The sequence below is a fragment of the Telmatherina bonti genome (assembly GCF_933228915.1).
Source record: "Telmatherina bonti genome assembly, chromosome: 7".
In the NCBI taxonomy this organism is placed as follows: domain Eukaryota; kingdom Metazoa; phylum Chordata; class Actinopteri; order Atheriniformes; family Telmatherinidae; genus Telmatherina; species Telmatherina bonti.
In genome coordinates, this window is record NC_136625.1 from 24,743,621 (window position 1) to 24,763,618 (window position 19,998).

At 38.4% G+C, this 19,998-nt stretch overlaps 1 protein-coding gene across 1 annotated transcript; it reads left to right on the forward strand.

Moving 5' to 3' along the window:
- Nucleotides 1-713: 713 nt before the first annotated feature.
- On the forward strand, nucleotides 714-8,777 carry fndc7a (fibronectin type III domain containing 7a; the record flags this gene model as incomplete). The annotated part of the gene is made up of 13 exons (XM_079243821.1): nucleotides 714-770; nucleotides 1,265-1,283; nucleotides 1,548-1,805; nucleotides 3,090-3,350; nucleotides 3,891-4,148; nucleotides 4,258-4,509; nucleotides 5,908-6,162; nucleotides 6,495-6,752; nucleotides 6,929-7,186; nucleotides 7,509-7,763; nucleotides 7,854-8,117; nucleotides 8,214-8,243; nucleotides 8,746-8,777. The coding sequence occupies 13 exons, from the start codon at nucleotides 714-716 to the stop codon at nucleotides 8,775-8,777; spliced, it is 2,457 nt and encodes an 818-aa protein (XP_079099947.1).
- Nucleotides 8,778-19,998: the final 11,221 nt, after the last annotated feature.

Sequence of the window (19,998 nt, forward strand, 5' to 3'; positions counted from 1 at the left end):
GATCTATATTGAATTGTTAAGGTAATACTTAAAGATGAAGCGGATGGATATATATGGATATATGAAAAAAATATTTTTTTTTTTTTTTTACCAAATCTTAATTCTCAGAAGAAACGGTATCCAAATGCAGAAAACAATAACACAAATTGCTAAAATGCATTATGTACATGAACAGTAACAATAGATTTGTGCTTCCTCTGGTGTTACATGTCAGAAGGGAGGAAACCACATCAATAACATCTCTCTCTTTTTTTTTTTTAATCAACCAATAACTTTTCACTAGCATCAACATCAGAAAGAGGCCATCATATTGGTCTATTGTGTAAGATCTACATATTTCTCAGAAGGCCCCAGTTTCTCTGTTGGGTACAAAAGACTCGACATTACCATGCAGGATACAGTTGCCACACACGTATTCAAATAAATGGCTGCAAAACAAAACAGGAACAGTTTGTAATACAAGTGTTGTTATCAATGTGCTCATCTAACAAAGGTGAACCTCTATCTCTAGCTCTGATAGGCCACCAAAATACCCCTGGGGGGTGGAGTTACAGCCTTTGGGCTCTTTGGTATTTGCTGAAACAATAAAGCACCTGTGGTCTAATCTGAGAGGGAGAGAGGGAGGAAAGAGAAGGGAGAAAATTTCAATTTAAGGCTGAAGTAAGTTTAAGAACATCATACATCTCTCCTCCAGGCAGAGAAACACCAAAGGCATGACAGCACTGAGGATGAAGATGCTGAAAGTGTTGCTTCTATCCATGCTTATGGGGGTAAGTTATGGCAATTTTCTTAAGATAATTTTATTGACTGAATCACAAGTATTTTGACAACAGAGAGGAACTTTTTTTCCACCATCACCTTACAGTAGATGCTACTTTTCTATGAACTGCAGTGTATATTTTCTGCACCCAGATAAGAACTTGTGTGTAGAAAATGGACTTTTGAAAAAATATGAACACAGGCTCTTTTGAGTGTCATTGCTTTCAACAAGTGCGTGTGGCAGGCCCAACCATAGCTCAATAGACAAATTCATTCCAACCTGAAAGAAATACCTGAACCGAGCAAGCCTGAAATCTGTGTTGAGTGAAGGTAATGTGCAGCCTGCTGCCTCTCATGCTCTGAGAATATGATACATGGCATAATTTGCCCCAGGATATAACGTGGACTACCAAGAGCTTGTTTGGAAAATACTGTATTTCCTGTCATTCCTTTAGGATGTTTCCTCATTTCACTCATTAACTTTCCATGTTTTTGTCATTTTCAGATATCCACAGCCACAAATGGTAAATAATATTTTTTATTAAGATTTTCTAAAAGGTTCACTCACGTGCAGAATCCTCTTCATGAAGGATACTTGGAAAAGTAGCTTGCTATAACAAAAAAACAAAAAAAAAAAACAACAACAACAACAAAAAAAACCCAGTATGCACAATTCTTTAGCAGACGTTATTCATTTTCACTTGAAATTTGAACACAAAGTATTTTCTAGCAGCACCTATCAGTGATTTTGGATCATTCCAACAATTTTTCTCTTTTATCTCCCTCAGACATCACGCTGTCAGTGTTTACAGTGACATCAAAGAGTATGACTGTGCAGTGGAGCGGCCACACTGGTGCTAGCTCCTACAAGATCACAGCGACCCCCAAGAATTCCCCCGAGCAACCGGTCTTCGCTCAGTTCAGTGGCAATACAGTGATGGGCTCAGTTAACTCTCTTTCACCAAACACAGTGTACACCATGCAGTTGGAGGCCATGGACAATGCTCTCAACGTCCTCAGCAGTGCAGAGACAGAGGAGACAACAGGTCAGTGGAAGCAAAAATTGATAAGTGGTAACAATGGAAGCAGAATGACCCTTGTTAATTTCATTATAATAAGATTATGGAGAATTATAATGAGATTAATAACTAGATAAGGGAAGTTTGTTGATTCAGACTTTGTTTTCTGTAAAACTGCTTTATTGAGAGTGATGTTACATATCTAAAAAGTCCTTAAATACATCCATCCATCTTCTGCTGATTATCCGGGGTCGGGTCGCGGGGGCAGCAGCCTGAGCAGGGAAGCCCAGACTTCCCTCTCCCCAGCCACATTTGACAACTCTGCAGGGGGGCTCCCAAGGCGTTCCCAGGCCAGCCAAGAGATATAAGGGACCCCTCTTATATCTTAAATATAAGGGGCCTAAAAAACATATTAAACTGAAATAAATGTCAACAATTATACATTCATATTGTTTAAAAGACAGTTGGAACAGTCGATGAGAACCAAATAAAAACAGAATATTTAAAAATATCAGATTTATGATTAACACCTCAATGTGTTTTTGTTTTGGGCTTGTTAGATGTGCAAATCTGTCACACAAAACTCATTTGGCTATGCTAATTATTACCTAAATGTGTATGTAGTTAGATTGCAAAAACAAGTTATTATTATTTTAAGGGAAAAACATTATTCATTTTAATTCTTCATTCATTAAATCTACCTCCATCCATCCCACATACCTGGTTATTCCGATGCAAAGTCACCAGCTGGAGCCAATGAAATAAAACTATTAGACAAAAGGTTCCGGTGATCTCATTTTATACAAATAAAATCTTATTAAAAAAAAAAACAGTATTCAAATAGCTACAGTTTAAGCAAAAGTACAATATTTATCTCTTTAATGCAGTGAAGCATCACAGATTGTAATCATGCTCTTCAGAGCAAATCAGTAACAGGACTCTATGCTCCAGCACTGTTTTCTGCATCTAGACAAGAACCCTATAGAGCAGCATTCGGACACCATTAAGATTTTACAGTGATGGGACTAAAGAAAAATGAATAAAGATATCATTATTTATACTCCACTGAGACATAGCCCAGTCTCATGTCCTAATGTCAATGGTTTTAGACAGTCTTCAGGCAAAACAAGATAAAAAGAAAACAAACATTCATTTCGACAATAAGAAAAATTTTATCCATGTGAATTTGTAGTCAAAAAATCTTCCAAGCTGAATTAGAATATTTCATGTCGACAAAGTATTTAACTTTAAAGTTATGTTTTAGCTCCATTTATTCAAAACACCTGTCTTCTTTTGTCCTTTGCTCTTCAGCGCCCGATGTGCCCAGCATTGAGCAGGCCTACTCCAAAAACAGCGACAGCATCACTGTTGAGTTTGCTGAGGTTTCCGGGGCAACCAGCTACATCCTCAGGGCAGAGTCAAAGACAGGAGATTTCTTCTATGAGACCAATGTGACCAAATCTCCTGGCACAGTGGAGCAGCTCCAGCCTTACACAGACTACTTACTGAGTGTCATGTCCGTCAACTCAGGGGGCAGAAGTCAACCATCATACCACACTGAGGCCAGGACAGGTACAGCGAGACTTCCTGGACTCCATGAGTTGAGCAGCTCAGTTGGAAAGGTTTTATGTGTTTAACCATCAGGAAGACCAGTATATTACCAATCTAATTGTCTTTTCGGTCCACTTTCACTTGTCCAGACTGTGAGCATCATAAGTTTATTCAAGATGATAATAGATGTATGAAGAGTGAAACACAACCTTACTGTTTTCCTCTCAGACAATAGCCTGTTATCTCACACTGCCGGCAAAAGCAGCTCATCATTTCACTGCCCTTTGTTACTGTTTTCTACTTGTTGAGGCCATAGCAAGAGGGTGGAAACTGTATCCAGCCTTCTACTGTACCATCTACATTACATGAAAGAGAAACCATGAGAACTGGGTTGTCACCCTTCCTGGAAGAAATGAATGGAATATGATCACAGAAAAATTGTTTCATACCTCATACAACAAAAATGTGTTGTGTGAATGAATGCTTTTTCTTTGTTTGTGTTGTTGTTTGTTGGTATTTTACATTCATCAGTGACTTGTCCTTGCCTGATCCTGTCTCTAGTTGTAATGGCACCCAAGTTGAACACATCCTCTCCTAGCAACGACACCATACTTGTGAATTGGGCCCCAGTGAAGCACGCCGTCCTCTACACTCTGTGCATCATCCGAGAGGGCTCCAGCACTCGCCTCAAGCTGAACACCACTGATACGGTGGTAACTTTTGACACTCTCGAAGCAGGAACTACGTACTGTATCAAGGGCACAGCCTGGGACTCTGAGGGTCGAACTGGTGACGACCTCACTGTCTGTCAGATCACACGTAAGTGGCAACAAGTAGCTTACAAATGTGTCAACATAAACACGCACCACAAGATTGGATGAATAGTTTACAGCTAACTTTTTGTTCTTTTCTTTTTTTTTTTAAACAGGTCCTGTTAGCCCAGATGTGACCCATGTACAGGTGACTCAGGGTCGCTCTCTGGGGATTGCCATCTACTGGGTGTCGGTGCAGGGTGCTAAGAAATACATGGCTTCGACATCTAATGGACAAAACTGTTCCACAGAAAATAGTTATTGTTACATCATACCTGCAGAGTGTGGCCAGAACCACTCTGTGTCTGTCATAGCCTACAATGATGCTGGACCCAGCAGCCCCTCAAACCCAGCCGATTACATCACATGTGGGTTTATCACACACACATAAAGCACTCTGCAAGTTTCTTACAGTCATTTGTTAAGTATTCATGTTGAAAATGCCCCTTGGTTATAAATCATGTCCAAATCCTCAGCAGTGGAACTCTTTCTTTCTGCTTTGTGCCTGCAAAGCACCACCTTCAGCTTTAGAAAGGTGAAGTCCGACAGCCTGTTTGTACCATGTAGACTGGAGAAACCACCACTGGCCAGGCCTTCCTACTTGCTGTATGGGGCTGTAGGAAGCTATAGAAGAAGCTAGTGCATGCTAGGTGGAGTAGTTCTGTTTATGGCTGCATTAGCATGAAATCAGATTCTGTAAACTTTCAAGCTTAACTAAAACAATGAGAGAATTGGACTTATTTTGGGGGGGACCTGCTGTGTTGCATAAAAAAAGAGAAAAGACACTACTCAAGCTAGCAAATAAGTCTATTTGTTTTCATGTTTAAATTTTGTTTTTATAGCAAAACTGAAAGCTGTTTTCAGAATGTAATGATCAATCCATGAGAATTAGGGGCCCCACTGAGGCATCAGGATGACTTTCCATCCTAAAATGCTTGCAAATTTGCCCAAAACAGCAAGGTTTGCCACCAAAGTCATTAATATTATGCTAGCCATCTATCTGAAAAGCATCCAAAGCCAAACTAGGAATGTTTCCCGTTAGCAACTTATGTGACAAGAGAGGAACGCTGGAGCTTTGCCGCCAGTAGCCCACAAACCCTCTCTGCCTATGTCAGGCATTCCAGAAACAAATCATTTCTGTGGCACATAGCTGAAGCAACTACATGGAATAAACTTTTTTTTTCAGGAATGACTACTGTGGCAGGCACAGCTCAGAAAAGAGAAAGAACTGACCAGGAGCAACTCCCAGGTTATCTGCTGTCTTTCATCTGGGCAGGAAGTTAATAAGGTCTCTGTAGTAGCATCATAACTGTGGCGTTAAATTTGGAAAAGTGTGTAGCCTTGATCTTTATTCTACTGAAGTTTGTAAATGAGCTACCAAGGAGAGTTTTCCAGAGTCAGAGACTAGGGAATAGCAAAAGCCTGGACTGCCGGTGGAGCTTATAAGCAGGTTAACACAGATCCAAACTGATTTCATGAGAAACGAGTTGGAATTAATATTTTCATGTAATATTAAAACCATGAGTTTTTTTTCTTTTCTTATAACAAAACCCTGAAATTTGTCCTTTCCAGTCAAACAAATTAAGTGTTAAGGAATGATAACCCAGTAGAGTTGAACTTAAGATTCAATGTAATGCAGTTTTATTTAATATGCATCTTTGCTTGCCTGCTGAGACTTTTAGCGAGAAAGCAAGTAAGCATATAATATAAACGATCACATTTTTCATTTTGCAAGCTGTTATAATTGTCTTCTCTTCTTTTCCCAGATCCATGTCCACCTGAGAACATCTGGGTGGAGGAACCCAACGCAAGCAACTGCACTGTGTTGTGGGAGGAAGTGCCACTAGTGGAGTACTATGTAGCTTTCATTAAGAGGGATGACGGAATGGAGACATCGTGTAACACCACTGAAAGCACCTGCACATTTTTCTGCATGTGTGGCTATACCTACCTGACAAGTGTATTCCCCTACAACCAGGCTGGCACCAGCCTTTACGCACATGTCCGTAACTACACCACCAGTAAGTTCTTCATGTAAAACCGTTCAATGCAGGTTTACGCCAGATGTCTGAGCTCCCCTGAAGTCTCCCAGTATCATTGTTGTGGAAATATTTTGGCATGCAAAGATGGTGAAAGAACAGGTGTAAATGGTATTGCATCTGGTTTAGGTGTGTCATTTCTTTCAGAAGCACTGGTAAACCTTTTAAGGGCAAATAGAACTGAGTCTGTGGTTAGAGCTTTTTATCAGTGAAATGTTAAACACAAACACTGTAAGAAAAAAAAAATTAAATCACCTATCAGTTTAATTAACTAACTTAATACTTTTTCTCCATATCTCACATCCCATCCACAGTTCCTTGTTGCCCAAAGGATGTCACAGTACAGCTGGTTTCCACGGAGACCCTAGAGATCATGTGGTCCCCAGTCAAAGGAGCAGAGCTGTACGAGACCACAGCGACCCAGACTAATGATGCCATTCACTGTAACGACACATCACCAGTGTGTGCCCTCTCAGATCTGAAATGCAATACAGCTTATTCTATCACGGTGACACCATGCAGCGAGTTGCGAGGATGCAACCACACATGCAGACCTCACGAACATGAGACAGGTAACTATATAATAATATATATAGGTAATCTATAATAATAGATGAAGATCTTAAACAATGAGTTCAAACTACAAGTCCAAGTAAAAAAAAGAAGACAAAAAAACACAGTTCTCAATCTAAGTCTATGTGTATTTTGAGGTGATAAACTATTTTTGATCTTACCTGCTCTGCTGTAGCTCCCTGTGCCCCAGAGATCCTGAACCTGACACAGACCAGCAGCTCCAAATACAACGTCTTCATCACTACACCTAACTCCCCCAATACTAACTACACCATTACTGCCACTGGACGCTACAACAAACACACATGCAATACAAAAAATAACTCCTGTGAACTCACACAGCTACCCTGCGGCTCGACCTATGAGGTTGCAGCAGTGGCCACCACAGCAGTGGGGAAAAGTCTTCCTGGATTCAGCAAATCCTTAGAAACAGGTAACACAAATATATACAGCCATAAAAAAAAAAACCAAACAGTATGTAGCTATTTACCTAAATCTTTTTTTATATCAGATCAACATTATCTAGTTTTACAATCAAAGCTATTATAAATACATTATTTATGTATAATTTTGCGGTGGAGTTTTGTGTCATTAAAATGAATTATTATACATGCTTTGGCTTTCTCTGTTCAGAGTAGAACTTTAGTAGTTAAGAGTCATCATAAGTTATTTTATATGGAGAAAACTTATGACACTTTCAAACATGCGATTTTTAGCACGTAACAGCATTCTTTATTTATGTCTTCCCCCAAAAGGTCCTTGCTGTCCAGCATTTGTGAATGTAACCCAAGTCACCCAAGCCATGACCAATGTAACATGGTCACCTGGCAGTGGAGCTCGTTCCTATGTTGCCGCTTTGACGTCCCCTCGTGGACATGCCAAATGCCACACTCTTGATGCCCACTGCCTAATGGGATGTATCACCTGTGGTACCAACTACAGCATCCACTTGGAAGCCATCAGCAGCACAGGACACAAGTCAGAGTGCAAATATCATGGATTCTCATCCAGTGAGGACAATATACACTCATAGGTTTGTAAAAGTTACTCAGGAAGGAAAAAATACACAAATTAACTTGCACTCATTTACATTGTTTTAGGTGCCTGCTGTCCAACAGGAGTCAAGCTGTATCGCCGGACCAACAACTCGCTCAGGGTGTACTGGCATTCATCAGGCCCTCAGGGCCATAACCATACAGTAGAGCTGTATGGGACAGCAGCCAATTACACTTGTATTGCAGCTGCAGGCAGCATGTATTGTGATATCCAGGAGGAAACATGTGGGGACGTCTACACGGTTGTGGCGGCACCAGTGGGGCAGTATGGGATCAAAGTCCCCTTCTGCCAACCCAGGACATATTCAGGTGGGTCATCTGTGTGTTCTGAAATGATCACCTCTGACTTTGTGCAGGATAATACACAAGTCTAAATATATTTGTTGTGTTTTACTATCTTCTCAGTTCCCTGCCCAGGAAGTAATGCCGGTATGGGTGAGTATCCTCTTTAACCACAATTGACATTCTGTTAAATGTTCACCTTGTATAAATTTTTTCACTCTTATGGCAGTGCAGTGAACATGAGGCTACAGCTATTCCTGTGTTTGCCTGGCTTTGCATAAAAACTAAGTTAGGCTGCCATGTCTCCTGTATTTTGTAAGTTATGAAGCTACAGCTAACATGCTTGCCTAGCTTAGCATTTAGACTAAGATAGGATAACAGACTAGCTAAATGCTAACTAAGGATAAGAGCTAGCATTTTTAAAATAACCACACACAAGCACTTTTAAAGCCCATTTAATGTTATTGTAGATATATCTGTTGATGTAAATGTCAATCAGCATTTACCCAAAGTTAAATGAAAAGCTCACAGTTGTAGTGCCACCTTTGATATTAAAAAAAAAAAAAAAAAAAAAACTTTTGGTAAGAAATTAAACAAGTCATAAGTTGCTGGAAAATTGTAGTTGTACTAAAATATCATCTTTTCCTTTTTCAAGTAATCTCTCGTGGAAGACGAAGTGTGAAATAAATGTGGTAAGTTTATTGTTACTTAACGCCCTTTAGATCAAAGATTGTCACTAAGATCACATAGAAACCACATTATGTAACAGCCTGAGACAAAGAAAACACTTTCCTTGACATTATGCTATTGATTGTGAAAGAAATGGATAAAAGCTGTTATCATGGGACACATTAGATGTGTCACTTCACAACTTGAAAGATATCTTGTGACACCTTCATAAGCAGCCATAAACTGGATGTACAGGAGTAGAACAATAGCCGTGAGTGTCTGAGGAGAACAAAAGCGTGCATGAGAAAGCTTATGGAAAAGCAGCACAGGTGGGGCTGAGCCCTGTACATTTTTACCCCCGGGACTTGTTAGATACCTGTTGCTAAGACATGGTTGAAAGAATGAGGGGAACATGACTCAGGGAAAGCTAGATGGAGATCTGATGCGAGAACATAACAGACATGTTATTGTGTTTGTGACAAGTGGTTGCAAGAGTATATTTGATAGTTCTTTAGTCAGAAAACTCAGCTATATTCAGATGTACTCAGTACAGTTGTGCTCATATTTGTTCATACCCTTTCATTGAAGAAGGAAAACAGCTGCCTGTAAAAATGGCTGAAATTGACTAAAGTCATAATAAATAAAAATTTATGAAAATCATTACATTATTTTCTAATTCTGGTTCAATATAAATATTTTTTTAAAAAGCAAACACATAAGATAATTTATTACATATTACATCACTCAGAAACTAATATTTTGTTGAACAATCCTTTAATGTTTCAGCTACTGTCAGGTGTTTTCTGTTCCTCACAGTCAGACTTCTGCACCTGTTGACAGTTATTTTGTCCCACTGTTCAACAGAAAAGTGCTCTAATTTGTCCAGGACCGATTTGTTTGTTTGTTTGTTTTTCTTTCTTCAACTCAATTAAATGAAAAAACAGTGTCTAATATTACTAAATACATATTTTTGCAAATTTTTAGTTATTGTTCCTCTTTTAAGTCTCCAGTTATTTGAGTGACTGTTGTAAATTCAGCCTTTTCTTTAATGAAAGGGATGAATACATATGAGCACAACTGTATATAGCGTAGAAAAGTTTAACAGAGGATCAGCATTAACAACCACTGATACTTTAATGAGATATCCTTTAAAGCTGTTTTCCCCATTGAGTCATTTTAATATTTCTCTTTTGCTTTACAGGAAACACCATCCATCAAAAACAGCAAGTTCATGGATATCTGATTAGATGTTTGCAAGTGAAAAACTACTTTATTAAATGTGAAAAATGATTATGATAAAACCAAAGCCATATAATACACTGTGAGAGCTTTGGAGAAAATACCTGGAGGCATATATTCAGTGTACTTGAAAAATATTTTTCATCTTACTGCCATAGAAAAAATACAGTTTTTGTTGTAAATGTATGCATTCAACAAGTTATTTCAGTGGAACTTGATGTAACCACTTTATTTCCTTTATTCTGGCTCGTGAAGTGAAAATTATTATGGCAGTAATCACCAAAATGTAAACTAATATCTTAGGAACTCTCCAAGTAGAAGACCTCCATATGGCTGCAGTATGACATATCTCCAGGTGGTTGGCCAACAGTGAAAAGAGGTCAAAGTTAAACTGGGACAGCAGGTATCGACCTCCTCCGCCTGGAGTCATGCATAGCAAGTCCTGTGGATGATACATCTGATCACATTGCTGAAGACAGATTCAGTGTTAACGTCGCTATTACTGGATATGTTTTCTCCAACCTGGCAGATGAGAAAAATAAAGCAAAGTTTTTGCATTCCAACAAGCTGTGCTGTAAGTTATTGTTTGATGGTTCTACTTTCACTGACTCTGCTCTGATGGTTTTAAAACATCAGTGAGAAAAAAAATTATGAGGTAAAATTATTGAAGTAGATCTTAATATACATGTTACATCAAACCGATGAACCCATTTTTAGTGTCTGTGAAGTTTTATAACTGACCTACAAACTTATTTTGAATTTATTTCAACATTTAGACAACTGACAAGAAACACAAAGCCTCTCATGTTGTCTCAGTCAATAAATTGCTCTTTTAAAAGTTAAACTAAACATTTTCTTTCAACATTTATATTGAACATTATTTAGTATATCATTCATTTTATTTTAGTTTGCACCAGAAAAGTAGACATAATGAACCTTTTTCCAGCAAGTCTCTGGCTGTATTTCTTGTCTGTCTCTTCTACATATATTTGATAGTCCATAAGTGTGGGGGAAAAAAAGATGTGTTAAGACATCACAAGTTCATACAAGAAAAAGAAAGGAATTTTACTGAAACACGAAAAAAAGACAATAATGCAGCTCAGAACAATTCATAAAAATAATAAAAAACAAACAAACAAAATAAAACATACAACATCATAAAATAAAAATACTGGGACAGACTGGTGGCCTGCATGTCCATGGTGCACACTACCTCTTGCCCAATGGATGGATGGAAATAAAATTTTACTTTATTAGTTTTTACAACTTCCTAATTATAAGAGCATCATTACTATCCCCTTAGATGAGGCTCAACACAGGGAATTTCTTGCTGTGAGACAGCAGTGCTTACCACCTCACTACTACGCAGCCCTGATAACAATATTAAAGGAGAGAAGCGTTAATACAGATTATTGCTTCACCAGGACAGAAGCAATGATCTGGTGTCATCATCCTTGTTCAGTCAGTTAGATAAATGCAGACTACTTTAAGACAAGTAATTGCGCTTCATTATAAGCCAATGCCCAGTGTGTTTGATATATTTCTATATGCTTCAACACACCTGAATTAAATGATCAGTCTTCTAAGGAGTTTAATGACAAATTGGGCTGGCAGTCTATTCATTTGAAGGAAGCAAATACCTTATGACCAGGACTGGAAAATAATGTTTCACATTAAACATATTAATATTTTCCTGACAATTTTACACTATCCATTTCTGATAGCTGTTTTAACCTTTTATTACTCAAGGGACTGATTATACCCTGAATATTCTGCATCACAGATTGAACCAACAGAAATAGGCACCCATGAATACAGCTCACACCGATACCTACAAATGTACCATTTTACTGAACTTGCACGATGTTACACAGTAGTGAAAAACAGCAGGACCAGATGGCAATGATAGTTGGACAATTAAATCCTGTCTGCTGTGATCTAAATGGAAATATAAAACAAAAGGGAACACAACGCATATGGATTAATGAAATACTCCAATGAAAATCTTTGTTTGCGTATGTGTTGAGAACAGAACATCATGAGAATGAGCCACGGTAATCAAAATTATCGATCCACTGATGTCTGGATTCAGAATCACACAGAAAGATCAAATCATGTGCTATGTCAACTTCTACAGAAATTCCTCATGACTCAAGGAGACCAAGTCTGGTCTTTGAGATCTAAAATTGTGTCACTGTTAGGTACATCCTTCAACACACCTGCACCTGAATCAAACTGTGGCAATCCCCATCCGCATGTTATTCAGCTGAGCAGGGGTGTCGTTATAAAACCAGTCATTTGATTCAGGCGTGTTGGAAAAGGGTTGCATCTAAAAGTTGCAGGATAGTAGAGCTCGATGTATGCACACCTCTGCTGTATGCACTCCCTACAACAGGGATTTTTAGTCCCTGTCCTCAAGGACTGGTATCCATGTCATAAGTGGATGAGGACCCAGAAATTCAACTACACACAGGAGTAGTAGTAGTAAAAGACAGGGGGTTTAGTCTGATGAGACTTGGCTGGTCCTCAGGATCAGAGGGAGCTGAAAAATCCACAAGGTCAGGAATCAGGCAATGGTCAGTATCCAGAGGCAAACGGTACTTATCAAGGCGACAGGCGTGGTTTGAGGTCCAGAGGCAAGCCGTGGGTTGACATCCAGAAGTCCAGAACAGGCAGAAGGAATCCAATAAGGGCAAGAGGGGAAATCTGAGAATCAAAGCTCGTTGGCAATCTTGAAGTCAGTCAGAGGATACAGGATTTCAATTTGGCAGGAAGCTGTGCTGATAATCTGGCAGATAAGGAGAGAATGAGGTGAGGTCATATAGTGTGGAGACCAGATGGCAATTTGGGAAATCCAGGTAGAATGACTTGAACTGATTGTAAGAGTGGAAACCATGGCAACAAGAAACAGAGTGACAATCAGATAGTCAAAGGTGATCTGAATCCACTGATCAACCCAGTCAGAGCAGAGCAGAGAACATGACAGTCCAGCAGGTTTTAGAAGTTTCCCTGATGCAACACACTTAATTTAGACTCAGTCAACCCTTGGACAGTGTGGTGGGATGTGGTGGCAATGGATGGAACTTGACACAATGCCCCAAATAGGTCCAATTGGAATAAGGCCTGGTGAACAGGCACACCAGTCCATAGCATCAATGCCTTCGTCATGCAGGAACTGCTTACACTGCTGGCTTGTTGTCCTCCTGCAGCCCCTTTCATATCTTCTGGTACCGCTTCCATGTTCTCAACACTGTGCTAGGAGACACGGCAAACTTTCCAGACACAGTTCACACTGATTTGCAATCCTGGAAGAGCAAATGCTGCCCCACTTTACCTCTAGCGGTGAGGGTACTGGCAAAATGTAAATGTGATAAAAAAAATTGGTCAGAAAGGACGAAGGCGAATAAATGTTCTGTGACCACCACCTGCAGGACCACTTCCTTCCACCTCCCTTTCATCTCCATCTGTTCTTTATCCATTTGTGTGACAGCAGATGAAATTGATTCACAATCAGAGTTACTTTCTAACTGGGCACACTAATATCCCAGAGCTTGACAGACTTTAAGTTACATGCTAATGATTATGCGTTTATTGTTTTGAGCAGAGTACATGATAATGTAATCTCTGACTTGCTAACCATTAAAAAAAATCTGAAATCCTGGTTGTTGCTGCATGTACCAAACACTTCATTAGAGTGATGTAAGTGATGTGTTCACACATTTAAGTGCTATATTTGATTTTTAAAAAATCCTTTTTGAATTTAAATGATCTTTTCAACTTTTGCATGTAAACAGATCATTTGCTTTATACACACTCATGTGTGCAAACACGAGTATCAACATGTACTCCAATGATTCAGATTCAGATTTCCCTCCAGGGATGCCAGGGCAGGACAAATAAACACAATTACTTTGCAGTATTGGTAAAATATGCATGTATTCAATGTTTTCTCCACACATGTAGCAGACACAAGACACATTTGAGCATGACCATCAAGAAGCTCACAATAGGGGCACATGCAACCGGGCTGAGCTCAGGGTGGAGGTGGAGGACTGGACCTTTTGTTAGCTGCTTTCTTTGTTTAGCAATGCAATGTGCAGCAAGCTATCACATTCGTTTATGTAACAGCCTTGACAGAACACAGTTAACTTATTACCGTCATGAGCAGGAAATCCCTGAAGCTATTATTTTCCTTTTGTTTTGCTTTTATCAGCTTTAAATAAATAGTTTATGTCCCATATAGCAGAAACTGCCCCCCACACCAGTATGTTTGAGTCATTATTTATTGAATGCTCACACATAATTTACTGAAAAAAGTTTGTATAAATGTGTTAAAACAAATGTGGTGTAAGCCTGTAGTCTCGTTAAAGTGCATCAGACAATGGAGTTATTTGTTAGTTACTTAATCATTTTAAACATATATTAAATTACACATATACAAAACTGAACAAATGTGACAAGACAAACAGTTCAAATATAAATAGGTAGATGTCAATAAAACATTTTTACCCACATCTTTTTAACAATTACGATTATGTAACAATCACCTATGTTAGTTTTTTACATTTTTGTCAACAGGTATGATTATTATTATACCCACTGCTAGCAAAGGGCACTTCCTCTCACCACATGGATTACCAGATTACTTCAAATCTAATTAAATTAATTTGATTTTAACAAAAACCATCAAGAGTTACCATCAGAACAACTCAAACTCTGCTGTTTTCCTAAATTTTCTCTTGCTGCCTCTTCAAGTCCTTTATCTCTTCCACTAAGCTCATTATTAGTTTATGTTGTTTTGAAACACTTATGATCTCTCCAGGCATTTAGTCAAGATATTTCTTCTAATAGCAGTGCTTAATTTAGGATTTCTCTGCAGTATGCTCTTGATACATTGTGCTGAACTTGTAATCTGTGCAGGATGTATCCTGCTAATTAGACCCAGTTGCTAAGATACGCTCCAGCTTCATCACAACCAATAAATGAGTGAATGAAAGAATGACTGAATGAATGACTGAATGAATGAATGAATCAATCAATCAATCAATCAATCAACTCATGCTTTTGATATCACTGTAATATTGTATATCAAGGCATCTTTTCACCATCTACCTGCTGGTGTACTCTGTTAATCTGTATTTGTGGTCTTTAAACAGAACATGTAAAGAAAAAGATGTGAAGTTTTTTTTAAGTTGTGATTTGATATCAGGTCCAATATAGTCCAATATAAATTGGACTATAGATTTATTTCGATTGGCTCACAATGAATTAGCTTGAATTGATGATGTCTATAAAGTGCCCTGGTGTTACTTTGTTGTGAAATGACATTATATAAATAAAGCTGAACTCGAGATTGAAATTTATTTAAATGATTGCACCACCTAACTGAAACAAAGACAGATGATAAACCCACAGATTCATTTATCAATGGCACCAAGCAAGGAATACACGTTGATACACACACCAAAGAGATGGAAGATACTCTTATCAATCATACCATCAATATTTTTTTAGATCAGTTAATTATCTTCATGTTGTGATGATGTTACTTAGACATCTGCCAGCTACCTTAAACATAACTTCAAACTGTCAGGGTTGTGGCAGAGGTGAGGACCCAAATGCAGGAACAGAGCCAGGAATGCTGAATGAAGACGTTTTATTCTCAGAACTCTGAGCTGAACTGAAGGCAAACCAGCACAATGAACCAGCAAACAGAACTGATAGCAAGGGCTATAGATACAGGGGAACAAAACAAGACACGGGTAAAATGGATGAACTAACAAAACCATGTGAAAACTATGAACAGGAACAAAGGCTACACAGAAAACAAGAAAAGGGAACTGATCAGGGAAAAACTGCAAAATAAAACAGGAAACTAAAACTAAAGACACAACACAAAATACATTGAGAAAATGTCATATCATGACACAAACCAGTCACAGTTTCAGCCCTCATATGACAACAGCAGACCCTTAACATAGCTTTCTCCTCTCGCAGGACACCAGTGGACTTCACAAACAGGATCAGAGTCGGAGGTGTCCGTCTGGTCCTCCAAAGTCTCCAGACACTAATGCACTAAGATCTGTGGGACAGAAGACTCATCCAATAGCACAAAACAACTACTATAAGCGCTCAAGTCTTTTTACTGGAGAAGATAAAAGAAGAAATGTGGGATGTGGAAGGATTTGAATGAAAAAAAAAAAAAAAAAACCCAAAAAACCCAAAAAAAAAACAATACCATGATGGGGCATAACCATAAGACTCTTTATATCATTATGTCCAATGACAAGGCATTTCCAAAGAAAAATTACATCAATCCAGGAAGGATGTATCAGGGGGTGTTGGTTGAATTCACCTTTGAGTTGCATTATATCATGTATAAGAGATCAGATTACTGTGCAGCAGAGCAACTCTCTTCCTATTAGAATACAGCCGCTTTTCAAAGATATGCTTGTCCACCACAGACTCAGGAGTCCATGGGTGGCACAAATTAAATATTCCCGGAACACGGATAAAATGCATATTGAATGTGACAGGGTGGAGATTGTTTAATGTATTCTCACCTCCACCTGAAAAGCCCCATAAATGATTTGTTTCCTTCTCATGATGACAGGGAGCCCAGGGGCATCCACCTGCCCTCATTTGGGACCTGCTGATTGGCTCCCATCATACTGATGTACATTGCTCAGCCTGTAAAGGTTTCAGATGAGCTGCTGACTGCAACAGATAGATGTGACTTTGTGGAGGTTCAACACTTACACAGGATAAAATGTGGATTTTTTATTCATCGTTTGCCTTATTGTCTGTCATACAGGTATTTATTTATTTTCTAATAAGCACATGAGATTGTCATTTTCCACATTTTTCTAATTAATTTAAATGTGTTTTTCCATTTTTAGATGCACCATGGCAGCGGGGTTTCAGGTGGGTGATTTTTTTTTTTCTCTTTGTTTTATTTATTTTAGTCAGCTGTTTATAAAATTCAAGCATTCATGAAAGTAGGATGTCTTTGACCATCATACTGATAGAAATGTTGCTTTTTAACAATCATTTTATTTACTTTTCTGTGATATTTTATACAGTAGTTTTGTTGACTAAATAAATGCAGAAAAGGTGAATTGAATCACAATCAAATAACTATATTAGACTGATAGGAGTAACAACTGATTTATATACCAGTTATAATAAAAAATATCATCATACTCATAAAGATTTACTGGATTTAAAGTTTGTTTGTTTTTTTAACTCAAGTATTATGTTTGGTCATCTGTGGCATTATAGTTGTAGTTCTTTACTCAAAAAACATTCACAGAAATACCTGTTGTAAAAATGTATTAAATCTCTTCTCTCAATTTCTAGGATGTGACATAGTGTCAGTGACATCCCCTTCAGCATCTACACTGAATGTGGTGTGGAGTAGCTATCTTGGAGCCTCCGTTTATGTTTTAGACTTGAGGATTGTGAACTCAACCACTGTTGCCCCATTGATGCTGATGCAAACAGCACCCAGCACTCAGAGGCTGGTACAGGGATTAAGACCCGGAAATCTGTACGAAGTCACACTTAAGGCGTTCCAGAGTTTTTTTTCTCCCATGTGCTCAGTTACTGTAAGAGCTTTGACAGGTAAGGAAATATAGATTACAAATCTAAAAACACTTAAACTGTTCAGCGGAATTGCTTTGTTGAATTGTGTTAAAGAGTATTTCTCTCTTTTACATTTCTATAGTTCCTGCCACATCTCAGATCACCTTCTCCAAAGCTATTTCAAGTACCTCAATAAAGTTTGAGTGGTCCTCTGTATTTGGGGCGGACAGCTACATCTTATTCGTGGAGGAGTTTAGTGTTCCTAAAAAGATTTTCAACCAGACCTTCACAACTCTGAGTGGACAAGTGGATGGTCTGACTCCCTCCACGACTTATAACTGTTATATTTACTCCTCCAACAGTGCAGGAAGAGGCGCCAAAAGTAACACAAGGACAATAGTTACTTGTAAGTGCAAATGCAATAAAGTTCTGGTTTTCTTGCTTTTTTTTTTTTTAACAAGGTGTCTTCTGGCAAGCAGAGTGATTTATAAATGGTTAACACTTGTATTTTTTGCTGGAAGTGGTGCAGCCACCAACTGGTGTGACTCTTCAAACAACTGGAAGGAGCACAGCCCAAGTGACGTGGAACTCTGTTAGCAAAGTCCTGATTTACCAAGTGACTGTGAGTGATGATGGCAAGCCTGACAACCCCCCAGTCATCAAAAACACCACAGACACACGTTTGGATATTGGTAATCTGGAGCCCTGCTCTACTTATACAGTGGGAGTTTCATCAGTTAACGTCTTCCTGGTGCCTGGAGAGGCCGCTAATGTTTCATACACCACTTCCCGTAAGTATTTGAGCATGATTTGAGCTAATCTGATTCATTTTTAATCCACTGTTGTTGTTTTTGTTTTGTTTATGTTTTACTTTACTCATTTATTGTGATCCCGCAGATATTGGTTTAATACATTAAAAAAAAAATTATAAATCCATAAGCCAGTGCAGTAGGACTAATGTTCCTACTACTGAAAGTAACTGATATGGGATACATGTTTTTTTTCCACTTCATTTCTGATAGCCAGATGTTACACTATTAAAGTGATTTATGCAAATAACTGCAAATAAAATGTGCAAAGGATAAAATTAATGATATAACTGAACAATTTACACTTTATAAAGTACAACTTAAAAAAATTAATCAACTGAAAAAAAAGGAAACTATAATAATATGAAAATAAGTGTAAATCTTGTTTCACTTCACTATTGTATCAGGATATAAATAAGAACCGTCTGGTCACTGCCAGTTTCTGAAATTAGATAAAAATGACTTCAATTGACCAACATTATATAACAAATCACACTGTTTTTATCTATATTTTAAAAAACTGAGCAAAAATGAAGAAAAACTGATTGCGTTGCATGTCACATGAAAACCTCTGCAGCAGTTTATCTACAAACCTCTGCATGTTGGAGCTTTAATCTTGTGAAACTTCAGTCAAACTCACTGTTTCACCTTTATAAGACATTCTATTGTAAAACTACAGTTATGTGTGCAAACAATACAGCTGTTTTCCAAATAAAAAGGCATTTGATAAATGGTTACTGTACCGAATTTTGAATAATGTTTCCATTTTGGAATGATGTCATTGTCTCATTGTTCATTTCATTGTAAACCAAGTTTATAATGTCATCAGCTCTGTTAACTTAGTCTCTTTGCACTTTTTTTTCTCCTCAGCCATTACTGGAGTAACGTCAGTCTCTGTGGACTATAGCTGCTCTAACGGCATGGTCACAGTTACATGGGATTCAGTTTTTGGGGCCAACTCATACAGAGCCACAGCTATTGATGGCACCGGTACCTCCCTTAACTGTACATCACACTCCACCAGCTGCCAGATAACCATGCTGAAATGTGGTGAAAAGTACCAGGTCCACGTCACCGTAATCTCTGATGACTGCGAGAGCACTTCCAACACCACCTCCCAGTTTGAGACAGGTGAGGGCAGCACCTCGTGAACTGAGTCGGATTGCCTTTCCCTTTTTACTGCTCCTATTGTTTCTGGCTCCACGTCTGCCTTTTCATGCAAGAAGATATCTTCTCAATTTTCATCTCACACAAACACATACACATTACCGTAAGTGTTCCCTTTGGGAAGCTATTTAGGTTCCTCCCATGGTGGCCTTTTGTTAAGCTCCATAACACACCTTCTGAAGAAAAAACAACTGTTATCTGACACCAGCTAATCCATATGGCCTTATGGTTATCTCAAAGGTCAACTACAGTATCAGTATAAAAAGTTAAAAGGTGAAGCAGGTCTATCAAGGGGATTGATGTAATAACATGCATACACACCCAGAAAAAAGCATTTTCTGTTTCAATGAAGTCATGAAATTATTACACATTGGCAACAAAAACGATTCTACGACATGACTCTCTGTTTTAACATATTTCCAGTCACCCCTTTGTTTCTA